Source organism: Fusarium venenatum (genome assembly GCF_020744135.1).
Source record: "Fusarium venenatum strain MPI-CAGE-CH-0201 chromosome Unknown EDB82scaffold_4, whole genome shotgun sequence".
In the NCBI taxonomy this organism is placed as follows: domain Eukaryota; kingdom Fungi; phylum Ascomycota; class Sordariomycetes; order Hypocreales; family Nectriaceae; genus Fusarium; species Fusarium venenatum.
This window is the reverse complement of record NW_027072132.1, coordinates 6,740,423-6,757,853: the sequence shown is the minus strand read 5'-3', so window position 1 is coordinate 6,757,853 and position 17,431 is coordinate 6,740,423. Positions and strand designations below refer to the sequence as shown.

The window sequence follows — 17,431 nt, the reverse complement described above, 5'->3', positions numbered from 1 at the left end:
CTTGGAATAAGCTTACAGTGTCCCGTACGGCCGGGCTACGGCTCAACTTGGTTTAATGCCGGCGTAGTCTCCCACTACCGAGTGGGATAATGGCCGATCCCTGAAAAGTCTTAATTTTATGCCTAAGGGCGGCGTGGAAACAAGCATAATTTTTAGTCAAAATATGACGTGTTGGCGCACGAGCTTGCAGAAGAAGGAAGCTCACATTCTACAATACCACCACATGTAGTGACCGAGGACAAGATCACGATATGCAGGTCGGTTTGTTGAGCCGACAAATGCTTGTGACCATGTGCTTTGAGGATCGATCAGCGCTGGAAAAGCCTCAAGCTTTGCCCAGCGTTTCATTGAGACGTCAGTGTTCATTCCTTGGCTGGATTTACCCTAGGCCTGATGATCTGGGGTACTCTAGAGTCAAGCAAACTGTCCGTAGACGCTATGTAATAGGAGCTGTTGTTTTCCGTATGAGAGGCGGAGTAGTATGATGATGATCACAAGGGTTGGCCAAACAGAGTTGATGAAATGTGAATGACCACGGTATAACTACCGAGCTTTATCACGTCTTGATTTATCGTGATCTTGGCAATTACGACTCTTTGAACTTCCAGTCTTTTTATCCGTTGTTTATATATAACAATATCCATTCTGTAAGCCTAGAACTTATGATTATTATTTGATAAGATCTAACATGTACCCTAGATCGATCAAAATGGCACCAGGACCTATCGACGCTATTCCCCCACGCAACCCGACGCCACCAAAAGAAGCATGGCAAACCTCTAAAGAATTATCCTTCCGACTACCCGACGGAAAAACGAACATCTGGATTGCCAATGCCGACAATGACTACCTCGTTGGATCTGGCAACACCACGCTAGCACGATGGTCAACGGATGAACGACAGACCAGAATATCCCCTCCTATGATCAATGATGATAGAGCACAATTCGGTCCTGTTCTTGAACTCGAGATATTCAACTCTGATATCAATGACCCAAGCTCACCGTTTGCCTCGCATGGCGAGCATGGTGATTTGGCCTTGACATGGGCTTCTGTCTATGCGCTATGGGTTCATCCCGACCATCGAGATGAAGACTTGATAGCCATCTCAATTGACAGTCACAAAATTGGCGAATACATCAGCAGCACTGGATTGGGTGTTCTATCCCCTTATTCGTCGACATCTACACCCCGCGAGACCGTTTACTGGCTTTCGCACGATACATTCTGGCAGGGCGCTGGAGCACCAGACTCCCAGCATTGGCTTCAGTCGCGACCCGAAGTAACAAACTTCCCTGGCTTCAACGGCACAATGGGCGTTTTCGCTAGTCAATTGGGATTCACGCGAAAAGGAAACGTGTGCACAGTTCACCCTGTTCGACCTCCCAAGCCCAAGCCTGGTACCGTCATTTACTCTCGTTACATCATGGAGCTAGGTCAACAGCTTCAAATCCGTCACATTGACGCTTCAAACCCAGCGCACTTTGAAGCCTACAAGAGCTGGCAGAACTCAGACCGGGTCAACAAGGCGTGGAAAGAGCGCGGCCCAGATGAACATCACCGCAATTACCTTGCCAACCAACTCGCCGATCCGCATTCCATGTCGTGTGTCTTTGAGTGGGACGGCGAATTAGCGGGCTACACAGAGATAGGCTGGGTTATGGAGGACAATGCGTCATGTTTCTTCAGATCAGCATGCAATATTACAGTGGGCGAGCATGATCAGAACAGTCATATCATTGTCGGAGAAGAGCGTTTCCGAGGCGGAAAACGGTACCAAGCTGTGGCGACGAGCATCAAGCATTGTTGCTTCCTGCGGGACCCAAGGACCAAACAAGTTATTGCGGAGCCTGAATACGATCTAAACCATGTACAGATCCAGGACAGGTTTTTGCCGCAGGAGAGGAAGAAGAAGTTCCATTTGCCGCACAAGACGGCTATGCTGTTTGCCCTGCAGCGTGAGCGATTTTTCCAGGAGGCACACTTTGTTTAGTTTTTCATATTTATGCAGATCGTATTGATTGATAAATATCATTGATTGATAAAAATCCTTCTCATGTGTCATGATGTAACATCGCTTATACGGGCTTGGACCTTGTCGAGAGACAATTCAGAAGCGGCCGCCAGGGATCGGCATTTAGTACGTAACTAATTCATGGCTGCATCCCAGACCAACCGTAATCTTATCTGATCATCAACACCCTCTTGTTTCTTCTTGCACTGTGTCACCGAAATGAGCTATGGAATCTTTTTTTGCATCGGATGTTTCACTTGTTATGGAGTCTAAGCCAAGCTTCCATTCTGGGGGTCCATTTGGGATGACATACTGTGTACCGATAGCTCATAGAGGTGGACATCGTCATCGGTTTGGTTCGGGCGATAACGGCCGACGTAATTTTGTCAAGGGCCTGGTAAGACAGTTATCTGATCTGATCTGTCTCTGATGATCACGTAAACACCACAGTGAGACATCACGACTTTGACATTCGAGTCACTCGTAGATACTAGGTGTAGTAAATCGGAACGATCAACACCATGGATACCGCATTCTCTATCCAACAGCCGCCTGTTACGCAGTTTCGGCCACTGCACACCTACCAGCAACCTCTGCAATCATCAAATGATCAGCTACTACACTGGAAGAGCTCATTTGAGCCAAGACTTGTTCAGGATGCTGCCATCAAAGCATTTGTGAAGCTCGTTTCTCGGCTCATTATTCTTGACGAGGGAGAGAGCTTTTGTATCCAGGACTCACAACGTGGTGGATATATCTTGGCACGTTCGGATCAGAATATCGATTTTATTCAATGCCCACCTGACCAAGATATTACTACTCAATTCTCTATTGGCCAAGGAAAGGTAAGCTTGAGTTCCAAATTAGGGGGATCAAGGAAAATGTATGCTAAGATATTCATAGGATGTGCAACTTCACATTGAATCTGATGGCGAGATCCGTCTGACGGTTCAGTCGAGCATAATCCCTGAAGCCGCTCTTCAGGCAGTAGGATGCATGCTCGACGATATTCTTGGCCAAGAAAACCAGACTGGACTTTCTGAATGGTCACAGCCTTCTGTGCTTAACTTCCCACCAAAGACCTGTCCTATGGACTTTTCTCGTCAAAATGGAACACAGTTGGATCAAATCAAATCAAGTGGTGATGGCGACAAGACCGGCTTTCTACATCATTGGTTTGAACAGCGTGCCGTTGAGAGCCCTGAGACAACTGCAATCGACTACTTGACTGATCTCGAAAGCGGCAACCGTATCCAGTTCACATATCGACAAATCTCTAACATTGCGACTACTCTGGCCGCCAGGATTGTGCAACTGACTAGACAATCATCTCAGCCGCTCAAGACGGTTGCTGTTCTCATGGGACCTTGCCCAGAACTCTACATTTCTTACCTCGCAGCTTTGAAGGCTGGAGTTGCCTTCTGCCCTATCGCTGTTGACGCACCGAGAGAAAGAAAAGAGGCATTGATGGCAGATTTGAAACCAATTGCTATTCTGACTACTTCATCTCTCTCGGAACTGAATACTTGGCGAGATTCGACAGAAGTTGTTGATGTTACTCCCTACCTCGCTTCCTGCGACATCGATCCACCACAGTTGTCATCTCAGTCAACATCTGTGAATGACATCGCTTACGTTCTCTATACGTCCGGCACAACCGGCCTTCCCAAGGGCGTTGCAGTCAGCCATCTCTCCGCATCATGCACGATCTCCTCTCTGAGCGCCCACTACGACTTTCCTCTACCAGCGGTTGGAACCAAATCAATCCGATGGTTTCAAGGTGCAGCACCGACTTTTGACATTTCACTTTTCGAGATTTTCTGGACTCTGAGCAGTGGATCGACAATCTGCTGTGCACCTCGACATCTCACCCTTCAAAACATTGACAAGGTTGTTACGACTCTGGAAGCTGATATCACGAATATCACACCCAGCTTCGCTAGCCTTCTGGATCCCAACTCAATCAAGGGGTTGATGGTTGGTGGTGAGACACTGAATGCAAGACTCGTACAGGATTTTGCCCAGTGGAACCCGACGGGAAACGATGAGACTGCACATGTGCCTAAGGGTATCTTCAACGGCTACGGTCCGACGGAGACAGCTATTTACTGCATTGCACAAGCTCATGTCCCCGAGAACCAGCGAGGTTCAGTCATTGGAACACCTCTGGCGACTTGTGGCGCTCTCATTGTCGACCAGTCACTATCACAAGGCCTGGAGCCTGTTCCTATGGGTGCAGTTGGAGAACTCGTCATCACAGGACCCCAAGTGAGCAAAGCCGGCTACGTCAACCGCCCAGAGGAGACTGCCCAAGCCTTTATCGACGATCCTAAATGGGGTCGAGCCTACAAGACTGGAGATCGGGCAAGAATAGTCTTTGATCCCAATGGCTCACCTGTCATTGAGTTCCTTGGCAGAATATCGGACGATCAAGTCAAGCTCAGCGGACGACGAGTTGAGCTTGGTGAGATTGAAAGTGTACTAGCCAGTAAGGTCGACGACGTGAGAGAGACTATGGCTTGCGTCTGGAAGCAAGGTGCAGAGGCTGGCTCAGAAAAGATTGTCAGCCTGATCGTTGTTGAGTCTCGTACCGGAATGACTTTTGAGGGTGTTCATCAGAAGTGTGTGGAGGCTGCGAAGTTGCATTTGCCGGATTACATGAGACCATTCAAAATTTTGGAAGTCGATGCACTTCCGAGGTCCGCATCTGGAAAGGCGGATCGCAAGGCGGCTTTGAGAATCGTCAATGATGTGCTGGCGCAAGATGGTGATACAAACTATAAGAAGCCTAGTTTATCTGACTCTTCACATACTCTCGAGTCTTTGGAGGATCCCGAGGATGCCAAGCTGGAGGAAGAACTCATTTCTACCGTCAGTGCCGTTCTTAGTGATGGCTCTATGATTGCTCCTGTCATCACACCTGCCACAGTTCTAGCAGATGCAGGCATCGACAGTCTTCGTGCAATGCGCGTTTTGCGAGATATCAGAATGCGATGGCCAGTCTCTGAACGTCCCTCTAGCCATTCATCTCGCGCTAGACTCCAACCATCACTGGCTACCCTTCTTGACCCAAACGCCACTATCCGTTCAGCCTTCTTCCCCAGCGCACAGGACCTGAATGTATCCGCTACTTCAAGTACCAAGGAATCCGCAACTAAGGCTAGGCTTGAAGAGTTTACTGCGAAGCATCTGCCTGAGGCTGTTGACAAGCTCGGCTTGGATGAGTCTGACATTGAGATGATCCTCCCTGCTACTAGTACCCAGAGCCAATTGGCTATCAGCTTTGCTATGGATAAGCGCAACTACATCAGTCATACTGTCTTGCGACTCAAGTCTGACGTCTCTGCTTCTGCTCTGAAGGATGCTGTTGACGCTGTACTTTCCCGACAAGCCATCTATCGCTCCGCATTACTTCCCTGCGATGATAGTCTGTCCCCATTCGTACAGGCCGTTTTGACTGGTAGCGCTTGGAAGAATTTGGTGGGAGAATCCAGTGTAGTCTTGCACAAGGGAGCTGGCAATGCCTCTGATGAGCAAACATGGATTGGACTGGCCGAGAAGAAGCTCAACCTTGAGAGTCACACGCTGTATCACATCCAGATCATTGAGTCGAGAGACTCCGACAGCGGTGGCCTTTTGGTGATCAGCGCGGCACACTGCATTTGTGACGGACCCTCACTCGAGGTGCTGATGAGCGATATCACCCGACAGTATGCTGGCCTTGAACCTCTTCCTCGGCAAGGCATCTACGAGGCTGTCCTCAATTGGGCCTCAAATGTCAGCACTGACACGGATCAGCTCTGGCAGAAGGCTCTCGAGGGTTGGGAGACTGAACCTCTTGGGGCCATCAGTGGCAACAACGTCAAGCCACCAGCGGCTGGCGCTCGTCAACATGCCATGGTTCAGCACTCAAGTAAAATTCCCTGGGATGTACTCGAGTCCAAGAGTCGAGTACTGGGAGCCTCGCCACTTACAATACTTCAAGCATCATGGGCTATGCTCTTACACATCCTCTCCGAGGCGGACACCGATGATGTGACCTTCGGTAGTGTTCTCTCCGGTCACGACGAATTGATCCATGCGCCGACCTTCTCCGTCGTTCCTTGTCGCGTCGCACTTCCAGAGTCACAGTCGGTGCGACAGCTCATTGACAACTTGATGAGCCACTCTCGATTTGCACAGAGTCACAGACACACTTCCTTCGGTGTCTTCAAGACTCTTCCCTACAACACCGCTCTTGCCCTGCAAGCTTACCCATCTCCCGAAGATGGCGGCGACGGTACCGCTCTGTGGACAGAGATCTCGAACCCTGCTATACGTTACGACTTTTCCATGTTTGCAGAAGTCTTTCCCACGAACCCCAACTCTCCGGATCGTAACGGACGGTTCGACGACGTTTTCTTCAAGGTGACTTATCGCGACGAGACCTTCTCTGAGCTTTCTGCCTCGTGCATTGTGAAGCAGTTCGCGGCTCTTACTGAAGTTTTACTCCAGTCTGTGCCGGACGATCTAGTGCAGACGCTACCAGCACGCATGAATCGAGCCTTGCTGTCCGCCGAGGGAACAATTCCTGCTCAGCACGATGTGGAGGCGATGCCCGCAGACCTACGTGAGGCTTATGAGAGGACTCAAGTTTTGCATGCTCAGTTCGAGGACCAAGCCGCGACTACACCCGATCTCCTGGCATTGAGCTTCTACTCTTCTCTGGATGCTCCTCCTGTAGAGCTGACCTACGCTGAGCTTGACGGTCGAGCCAATGGTCTGGCCAACATCCTTCGCGAGCAAGACATCGACATCATCCCCATTTGCATGGAACGCAGTGTTGAACTCTACGTCTCAATCCTGGCCATTATCAAGGCTGGATCCGCATGGTGTCCTATTGACACTACATCTCCTGTTCAGCGACGCACATCTCTCATCGCCAGAGCACAGAGTAGGGTGTTGTTGACAAACACCGAGTCATTGCCATTAGTCGAGCCATGTCTTGAGCATGGGACTTTGAAGGATGTTGAGATCATTTTGGTGGACAAGTACACCGATTGCAAGACCTCTGTTCGAGCCAGACCACGTGCCAGCACCTTATCGTCCAAGGTCAGTGGTAAAGATCTAGCTTATCTGCTCTGGACATCTGGAACGACCGGAGAACCCAAAGGAGTCATGATCCAGCACAGCGCCGCTGCTCAAGCCATGCGCGATCTTCAAGTACAGGTCGAGCACGATGACAGGGAACAAGTTCGCACGCTTCAACTCTCAGCCTATAGCTTCGATGTCTTTGTTCAAGATCTGTTCTTCACTTGGGGCTTGGCCGGTACAGTCATTAGCGGCACCAGAGAGCTCGTTCTTGGTACATTCACAGAGTTTATCTGGAAGTCTCAGCCAACGCATGCCCATCTCACGCCCTCCTTCGGTGCTAGCATCGCTGTGAATGAGCTGAAAGGTTCTACCTTGCAGTATGTCACGTTTATCGGCGAGAAGCTCACTGAAGATGTCGCTGAAGCCTGGGCTGCTCCGGATATCACCACCCGCGCTTATAACACCTACGGTCCAGCTGAGAACGCTGTCGTTTCTACCATGAGGCGCTTCTATGGTAAGAGTCGCGACGATGCCAAAGCTGCTAATGTGGGTTTCCCTCTGAACCCATGCACAGCCTACGTTATGCGCGAGGTCGGTACAGCGGAGGGCACTAACCGATGGGAACTTGTCCCACGTTACGGCGTCGGTGAATTGGCTTTGGGTGGCGCGCAGGTCGGCAAGGGATATCTTGCTAACGAAGCCAAGACGACAAAGGCTTTCATCCAGGGTGGACCTGGTATCGATGAGCGCATTTATCTGACTGGTGATCTCGTCCGTTTGAATGACCATGGCTTCGAGTTCCTCGGTCGCAACGATGATCTTGTCAAGATCACTGGCATTCGTATCGAGTTGAGTGAGATCAGCGCTGCATGCGCGAGTCTGAAGGATGATGATGCGGCAATTGAGCATGTCGAGACTCTGTACCTCCAGCGACCAGGAGCGCCGGCCGAGAACAACAACAAGGTTGTTGTCACGTTTGTGTCTGTCAAGGCTGCAAATGTCGACACTGCGAAGATCAGGACACGGGTGTTTAAGAGGGCGAAGGATATGCTACCCTCTTACATGGTTCCTGGCCATGTTGTCGTTTTGGATACGACTATGCCTAGAACCGCATCGAACAAGGTGGATCGAAAGGCGCTGCAGGCCATCTATGCAGAGTCGGACCTAAACATCTTGGCTGGCAGAGATGACACTGTCGGATCGCAAAGCCAAGGGCCTACCCAGGCGCGACAACAGTGGACGACGGAACAGCTCACCATCCTCAAGACCATTGTGTCCAACTTCAATATCGCAATTGAGAACCTTTCACCTGAAGACAGTTTGGCAGGCCTGGGTTTGAGCTCTCTCCAGGTTACCAAGTTAGCTTGGCTGTTGAGACGAGAGCTCAAATGTCAAGTTGGAGTTCTTGATCTCATGAGTTGCGAATCTCTGGGCGAATTAGTCAACATCACTTTGAGCCGCATGCCCAAAACTACTCAGCCACAGACCAGCGACACGAAGCCTGCCGAGACCTCGTGGATTGCCCCCATCAAGGAAGCGCTCACATCCAACATCAAAGGCAATTTGCGACCAAGCGACACAACGTCCATTCTACCTGCCACACCAATGCAGGAGTCCCTCATCGTCGAGACTATGCTCGAACCGCAAGCTTATTGGGCTCATCGCGTGTTTGACCTGAGTCACCTGGATGAAGTTGACGGCCGCCAATTGAAGAGAGCTTGGATTGCAGTTGCCAAGCGCTTCGACATTCTTCGAACAATCTTTGTTCCTCTCACACAACTCGACGTCGACAAGAGCGATAACACTGTCAGCTGGGCGAAGGAATTGGGTGTTCAGTCTACGATTCTTCAACTTATTCGAGACAAACCAACAGTTCGCTGGACTCAGATCTCCAGTGAGCAGAGCCAGACTCTCAATGACGTGGCTAGGATGCTACAGGCGGAGCTTTCTCCTACTACGACCATCGAGCCGCCTTGGGCTGTTACCTTTGCTAAAGAGTCGAACAAGATGATGCTCAGTATGCATCACGCCCTCTACGACGCTGTCGCATCAGACATGTTCCTCGAGGCCGTGTCCAAATTCTACAATATGGAACCTTTGGAAGATCTAGGCAAGGTTGCGCAATTCGACAGAGGCCTTAACTTGGGCTTATTACCTACTCCTGTGAAGAGAGATAAAGCGACGACACTTTGGAACCGTCGTCTGGAAGACCTGAGCAAGACGGTTTCTGGAGGCATGCTAAACGCTCCTCTCCCAGACCTGACGCAGTCTCGACAGAAGCAGACTCAGAAGATCCTCCTTGCCAAACAAGATGTTCCGACTTCTCTATTGGACTCTAATTTGGGTGTGTCTCTTCCAACCTTGCTTCAATCAGCCTTTGGTTGCGTTTTGGCCTCGTACCTCGAACTGGACTCTGTCATCCTCGGCCACACCGTTTCCCAAAGAGCTTTGCATCCCGATCTCGAGAATGTGGTTGGTCCTGCCATTGCTACTTTGCCTCTCATTGTTCGCTCAAACGCGTCTTCGGCTGAGGAGTTGTGGAAGGACATGACCCGCGAGTCAGGGGAGTTGTTCAAGACAACACACAATCTTCATCCTGTTGATGTGAAGAAGATGCTCAATCGGGGAAGTGGTAGTGGCAATGCTCCCTTTCCAGGTCTTTTCGTGTACCACCCCGCATCTGATAACAATGACAGTGACTCTGCTAGGCACATGTTCAAGGAAGTGGGACAGGCGCTTTCACTCAATGTTGAGCATCCTCTTGCCTTGAACGTGTTCGAAGGCGACAAGTCAATTGAACTCACCGGCAATGGACGCCGCATCTCTCAATTGCAACTTGAACTCATGCTGGATCAAGTTCTGGAGCAAGCGCGGGCAATGATTGAAGCTTCACAGGTCCCGCTGTCGCAGCTACAGAACAGAATGGGAGGACGTCTTCTGTCCACCAGTGGCACTATTTCCACAATCGACAACACCTCATCAAACCCGACCGACAGTGTCGCTTTACACGCTTCTCAGCACCCCGATTGGATCGCAGCTGAGGAAGTCATCTTCCAGTCCTCCGATGAGGACGAAGAGATTGTCACCAAAACTGCTACATATGCCCAGCTGGATCAGCTCACGAATGCCATCGTTACGAAGCTCGCGCAACATGAAGCCAATATCCAGCCTGATGATCCAGTGGCCATGTGCTTGGGCAGAGACATCAAGTCGCTGGCAGTTACTCTGGCCATCTTCCGCGCTGGTTTCATCTATCTTCCTGTCGACGAAGATCTGCCTTCTGCTAGGAAGCAGCTTCTCATTCGCGACGCGGGTGCCAAACTGGTCATTACCACGGAGGAGCTTGTCGGCGACATTGACCTTGACGCTAGTGATGATGCCCCGGTTCTCAAACTCCCGGATGGACAGGGCGACATCGATGAGATACTCTCTTGGCCTGTATCTGAGCACCGCTTCCAGGCTGGCGATGGAGGTTACCTACTCTACACATCCGGCTCAACAGGTCGTCCCAAGGGTGTTCGAGTCTCGAACAGCAACCTCTGTCACTTTATCTCTGCCTTCAGCAATCGCCTTATTGAACATTCTCCAGTAACAGCGAAGCTAGGTAGTGTTGGAAAGTACCTCAACCTCACGTCACGAGCCTTCGATCCTCATCTGACACAGCTCTTCGTGCCATGGCATCTCGGCCACCGAGTCGTCATTGGCAAAGACCGCACATCAATGATGGCGAACCTGAAGGAGCTCATCAATGAGTTGAACATAACCCATTTTGGATCTGTTCCTTCAGTCTTGACTCAATTGCGATTGAGACCTGAGGATGTACCCTCGGTACGAGTCGTCACTACAGGTGGTGAGAAGGCATCTAACGAGCTTCTCAACACATGGGCGCAAGACACAGGGGCAGGCGATGACAGAGCTGTGCTCTTCAACTTTTACGGCCCAACAGAGGTCACCATCGGATGTCTTGGTCATCCAGTCAATCACAACTCCAACGCGCGCAACCTTGGTCTTCCGCTCCAAGGCCTGGAGGCTTTCCTTCTTTGTCCTAGCTCTTCTTCCGATGACCTTATCGTTGCGATAAGAGGCCAGCCAGGTGAACTATGTATCGCCGGTCCCCAAGTCGCAACGGGCTACCTCAACCGTCCTGTGGAAGACGCCAAGAGCTTCCAGATCGTTTCCATCCTGGGAAGCACCAAGAGAGTCTACAGGACGGGTGACATGATGCGCATGATGAACGATGGATCGCTTGAGTTTTTGGGAAGAGCTGATCAACAAACCAAGATCCGTGGTCAGCGACTTGAACTGGATGAGGTTGTCGGTTTCTTCAAGCAAGTTGCTGGCGACGCAGGTGACTTGGACTTTGCTGCCGCGGTCGCTTCTACTGGCGATGGCTCAACTCAGCAGCAACAGCTTTTAGGCTTTGTCGCCAAGAAGGGAAGTAACCAAGAAGTTGGGCTCTTGTACGATTATGACCTCGAGGGAGCCTCGCTATTGGAGACAATTGAGCAAGAGTGCCAGGCCAAACTCCCAGCGTTCATGGTTCCCACTATGGTTTGGGTTACCAAGATTCCCTACCTGGCTGCGTCTGGCAAAGTTGACACCAAGCTCTTGGGGCGATTGGCAAGCGACTTCTTGGCTAGACAGCGAGATGAAGAATTTGAGAATCAAATCGGACAGAGTCTGATCACCGGTGATGATCTCAGTCCAGAAGAGTCACTCGTCGTCACTGCCATCGAAGAATCTGTGGGTGTCAGTGTAAAAGCCACTCCACACAGCAGCATCCACCGACTTGGCATTGACAGTCTGTCTGCTGTGAACTTGGTGACTCTTCTGCGAAAACGAGGCTTTTCTCAATTGAAGATGACACATATCCTCACAACTTCGTGCACGGTTAGGGATGTTGCCAGACTCGCCGATCACGCCGCGTCAACAGACAGTACTCCGATTGCGACACCCACGTCTACAGACGATCAACATGAGATGCTGCACAGCTTCAAGACTCTAACTGTGGGAGACCTTGGGCTACTTCCGGAGGGCCTCGATACCAACAACATCGAGGTTGTACTGCCCTGCCTTCCTCTCCAATCCGCGCTCATCGCTCGCTCTTTGGTGTGGCTCAGCGCTTATGATGGAGTTTCAGATGCACATGATGTACCCTATGTTGCCCAGTTCAATTACCGTCTTCATCCCGACACCGATATAGCCAGGTGGAAAGCGGCGGCGGAGCAAGTTCTCACTTCGGAAGCCATGTTGAGGACGTGCTTCATCCAGCGAGATGAGGACGGTCAGATCTTCCAAGTCGTTCTTCGATCCCCGCCTATCTCGCCTCTACAGGACACTCAACCTACCGATATTGTAGCTCAGATGCACGTGCAGCCTCCGGTCAGATTGCTCGTTATGGAGAGCCCCGATGGAGCGACTGTCTCTCTCAAGATCCACCACGCACTTTTCGATGGTGTTGCTATCGACTCCCTCAAACACAAACTCGAGCAAGCCTACAATGATCCAAGCTTTGCATACTCCACTTCATTCTATACCATGAATACCCTCTCAAACATTTCCCGTCACTGCAGCTTGACGGGCGATCAATTGGAAACCACAAAGCGCTCTTGGCAAGCAGAATTGAGCAATGTTCAACCATGTCGTGTTGGATCTATGGACGACAATAACACGAGCGGTTCAATGGCTCGCTCGACAATCTGCCTGGGTTACACAACTTCTGAGCTTAATGCCAAGCTCAAGTCGGGATCCGACGCAGCAATCTCAACTTCTTCCGCGTTCCAATTGGCAACCAGCCTCTGTCTTGCTCATCTCACTCAACAGCCATCCGTCATCTATGGATTTGTCATGTCTCTTCGACCACTACTCGACCACGTCGCCGATGGCGTTGATACTCTCGTCGCGCCATGCCTCAACACATTGATCCGAACCCTCACTCTCCACGGCCAGGACGAGACTCTTCCCCAGCTTGCACAGAGAGTTCACAAAGGTCACCTCGATGTCTGCCAAGGCACCATGCCACTCGTCAGTGTCGACAAGGTCCAGCGCTGGTCTGGATGTGAAGACAAGTTGTTCGACAGTCTTCTCAGCATCAACGTCATTCCCGCCTGCGATGAAGAGGAGCCGAAGTCAGGACACATGACTGCCTTGCCGACTTCCAGCAGCAGCGACATGGCTCTTGCAATTGATGTCGACATTCATACCGACGGAAAGATAGAGCTTACCCTTTCTTCCGCTGGTGCTTTGAACGAGAAGCAATTGGGCGATGTCGGCCGGATATTTGAGAAGGTTCTATACAGCTGTGTGAATAGTGATGTCAAGATCTCGGATATTGTACCCATGCTGCCTCCAGTGAAGGCTCCTTCGTCAATCAACAACAAGGGCGCTGGTAGTGACAGTCCCGAACTGAACATGACTGATGCGGATTACCAGAGAGCGTTGGCCAATGTACGAGAGACGATCAGTCGCCTCCTCCGTCTCAACATCTCTGAAGTATCCTCTAAACCAGAGTCGACTTCTTTGTACCAACTCGGCCTCGACTCCATCACAGTCCTTCCCTTCGTGAAGCAGATCAACAAGTCTAACAAGACCAGGTTGTCATCGCATGGTGTCATCAAGGCTCGTACTATCAAGGGAGTCGCAGAACTTCTACGAGATGCTAGGGCTAAGCAGGCTTCAACTACTGCTCATAACGCTCAAGCATCGGTCGCGAAGCCAGACATCAACACATTGAGCGACGGAGATGTTTACGACAGGACCCTCGCTCGTCTAGCCAAGGACTTGATGTTCATCGCGACACCCCTCCAAGAAGGCATGCTCAGCGCATCGCTGGCCACGGGTGGCAATGCATACACCTATGTTCATGCCATTCAACTGTCCGACTCTGCTCTTCAAGGCGACACTCCCGACCTCGACCATTTCTTCGCTGCCGTCAAAGACACGGTAATGGCCTGCGAGATTCTCCGAACTCGGTTCATGTTAACCGAAGACGATGAATCGCCATGGGTCGGTATCGTTTCTCCAACTGACCAGAGTGATCTTGCTAGTTGGGAAGTCAAGTCATCGCCCCGTGGTAGGGTTCATCTGCGAATCCACCATGCCCTCTACGACGCCACCTCCATCCACGCAGTCTGGCACATCTTGGAGGAGACCTATCTCAGACGCCTCAAGGGCGAGAGTGTTCAAACGCAAAGCTCGTCGAAGCGTTTGTTCCGTCCTTTTGCAAAGACTGTTGCTTCTTCTCAGAAGTCATCAGTTGCATTTTGGACTGATGCTGTCCGAGATTACACCTACACACCACTCGACTTCCCCACCAACGAGCTCAAGGCATCGTCTGCTTTCCGTTTCTCTCTAGACGAGCAGGACCTTTCGCTTCTTCATTCCATGTGCAAACAGCTCGGTGTCACCATCAAGGCGGCACTCCAATTGGCATGGGTCAAGGTCCTCTGCGAGTCGCTTTACCACCAAGCCGATGTGGTTTACGGTGAGGTTGTGTCCACTGATGCGGACGATGATGTCGCCATTGTCGGCCCCACAATCAACACTCTTCCTATGAGAGTCAAGTTTGGAGCTACGGGCGATGCTATCACTGTGTCTCAGGCTTTGAGTCTTGTGCAAAAGCAGATCGACTCTGCGCGCGGCACCAACTCAATGGTATCATTGAGAAAGGTCCAGACGCAGTGGCGATCAAACCAACAGGGACAGACTTCAGCTGGTCTCTTCCAGAGCCTTTTCGTGTTTGATGGTATGATCGGTTCCGCCGGTACTGCTGACGAGTCATCGCGACTGTTCAAGCCAGCAGAGACCGACTCTGCAGACTCGGCTGGTCCAGCCTATGATGACTATCCTTTCATTGTCAGCTTTCATATCAAGGACAACAAGCTGAACGGCAAATTGAGAGCGAAAATGTCGGCGACGGAGGTCAATAGTATTGGTGAACAATTGTCCGCTTCTCTAAAGTATGTGCTGCAAGGATCGGACTCGCCCGCTATTGACACCAAGCACCTTCGCGTGGTACCCAAGGCCGTGTCCGCAAAGCCAAACGCCGATACAGTCGAGTTTGCGGACTTGAACGGTTTGACCCCAACAGCAGATGCAGTCCTTAAGGTCGTTGAAAAGGTTATTGGTACTAGGCGTGGAGGTAAGAAGATTGGTTATGACACCAAATTGATCAGTGTTGGTCTCGATTCAATCTTGGCTATTCGGTTGTCAAAGCTTTTGAAGGATCAGGTTGGATTGAGTGTGAGTGTGTTTGAGATTATGAAGGGTGCCAGTGTTCGGGATATTACCACACGTTCATCTTCAAGTGGAAAGGCGTCGGTTAAGAGGGAGGTAAGGTTATCAACAGTGGATGAGGGACTCAAGGCGCCGATGACCAAGGCTCTCGGTACATCAGAGAGCCTGATCAAGTCTGTTCTACCAGCTTTGCCTGGCCAGCGATCGCATTTGGAGCAGTGGGTACACAATGGCAAGAGGTTCTTCCAGCCACCGTGGGTGTACCGAGTCGACGACTCTTTCACCAAGGACAAGGTGTCCAATTCCTGGACTGAACTTGTCCGCACTCACGATGTTCTTCGAACTACCTTTGTGTGCAGTGAGAATGCCGGAGCTCTCTTCCAGGTGACTCTCGATGAGAAGTGGTCACCGCAGAAGAGCTTCGCTATCATTCGGGAGTCATCGAAGACGATCGAGGCCTTGATCAATAATCATGTTGCCGAGGAAAATATCAGGGTGTCTGACATGAAGAGCCCTGCAGCTCGGTTGTCATTCTTGGAAGCTTCTGATGGCAACGCAATTGTGGTAAGACTGCACCATGCGCTATACGACGGATGGAGTATCAAAATGATAGAGAAGGACTTGAATCAGCTTTTGGCGTCGGGCAGGATTAAGGCATCTCGGCCATCACTGCAGAACACTGTTCAGCAGATGAAAGACATCAGAAGTCCTGATGCCGAGAGCACCTATTGGAAGCAGTACTTGTCGCGCGCCGAAGAGACCATCTTCGGCGCTTCTGATACTACACCATCGCCTTTGGGTTCACAGTTCAAAGCGACTTTCCCAGCCAACATCTCTCAGGCAGCGATTGACCTGCTTTCTCAAAAGAGTCAATCGCAGACTTCCACAGCCATCATCCTCGCTTACGCGAAGACTCTTCAGCACATGGCACAGAAGACACAGCCCACTTTTGGTCTCAATCATGCGTCAAGATCTCTCTCATCATCGGATGGAACGCAAACCCTCGATTTAACGGGTGCAAGTGTACCAACACTTACTGTTACACCCTTGTCAGTAGACTTGACCGCATCATTGGAGAGTCAACTTGAGTTCATTCAGGATCATCTCGCACAGCTTACATGCTTTGCTCAAGCGGATGGTCTATCCAAGATCAGTCCCAGGTTCAACTCGTACCTTAACATCATTCACCGTACCGGTACCACCGAATTCAATGCCAACGATGGTGGAGCTTTGCAACGATACAGACTTCCAGAGCCTCTAGCGTCAAGCTATTTCACAACTACGGAGCCTTCATCAATTGTGTCTGTAGTCGATCAGCTCGACACGAGCCATTTGTGCGCGCACAGGCTATTCTTCAATGTTATTGTAAGCCAGAGCGAGGATATCAAGATTACTCTCAGTGCGGATGAGGCGATTTGGGGTGGAGATCACGGCATGATTGAGAATTTGGTGCGATGCTTTGGCGATAGACTGGAGGAAGTAGTGAAGGAGTTGGATTAGATAGATTCTTTCATATTCTTGTATTTTTTCTTACATTTTCTTGTGGACTATGCTTTAAGTAAGCAGAGATAAAAACTATGCGAGTTAGAATTGGAATTATTTAATTAAGTTATACATATTTACAACAATTGAGGTTTTTTGTTTCTCACCATACCTCATTATGAAGTTCAATGCGACGCCTAATAAACTCATTCGGCTTCTGAGCAAGGCTCTTCTTGTTGCATGTACACTTGTCTATGTATAAGTTCTACTCATCAGGTACTCTTACACTTCATCTACGCCTTGTTCAAAATGTCTAAGATTACTTCGATGTAGGATTCTAGCTGGAAGTTTGCGGTACGACTTGTGAATTGTGTTGCCTGTCCTGTCTTACAACAAAAGTTGATCGGCTTCCGTAGCTCAGTTGGTTAGAGCGTCGTACTAATACTTCAATCTGAATATTCAGTGATGCGAAGGTCTCAGGTTCAAGCCCTGGCGGGAGCAAAGTCTCTCAGTGCCTATCAACTATCTTTTTGCATCTGTCGACGATCTTGGTGATACAGTTTGGTGCTTCAAAGCACTTGAGTCATGGCGCATTCTGTTTAGACGTGTTTGTGCACGGTGTATGTT

At 50.4% G+C, this 17,431-nt stretch overlaps 2 protein-coding genes and 1 non-coding gene across 3 annotated transcripts; all 3 read left to right on the top strand.

Moving 5' to 3' along the window:
* Window positions 1-589: 589 nt before the first annotated feature.
* EDB82DRAFT_517882 (acyl-CoA N-acyltransferase) lies at window positions 590-2,025 on the top strand. The gene is made up of 2 exons (XM_025725499.2): window positions 590-647; window positions 700-2,025. The coding sequence occupies exon 2, from the start codon at window positions 710-712 to the stop codon at window positions 1,991-1,993; it is 1,284 nt and encodes a 427-aa protein (XP_025594092.1). The 5' UTR covers window positions 590-647; window positions 700-709; the 3' UTR covers window positions 1,994-2,025.
* Window positions 2,026-2,535: 510 nt separating this feature from the next.
* EDB82DRAFT_542097 (uncharacterized protein) lies at window positions 2,536-16,953 on the top strand (the record flags this gene model as incomplete). Its single annotated transcript, XM_065609342.1, has 3 exons — window positions 2,536-2,859; window positions 2,918-7,601; window positions 7,662-16,953. The coding sequence occupies 3 exons, from the start codon at window positions 2,536-2,538 to the stop codon at window positions 16,820-16,822; spliced, it is 14,169 nt and encodes a 4,722-aa protein (XP_065463565.1). The 3' UTR covers window positions 16,823-16,953.
* Window positions 16,954-17,210: 257 nt separating this feature from the next.
* On the top strand, window positions 17,211-17,305 carry EDB82DRAFT_t305. Its single transcript has one exon. It is a non-coding gene; the product is annotated as a tRNA-Ile (tRNA).
* Window positions 17,306-17,431: the final 126 nt, after the last annotated feature.

Bases quoted from the DNA above. Each gene is read 5' to 3' on its own strand.
- EDB82DRAFT_517882 (XM_025725499.2), top strand. From the start codon at position 710: ATGGCACCAGGACCTATCGACGCTATTCCCCCACGCAACCCGACGCCA.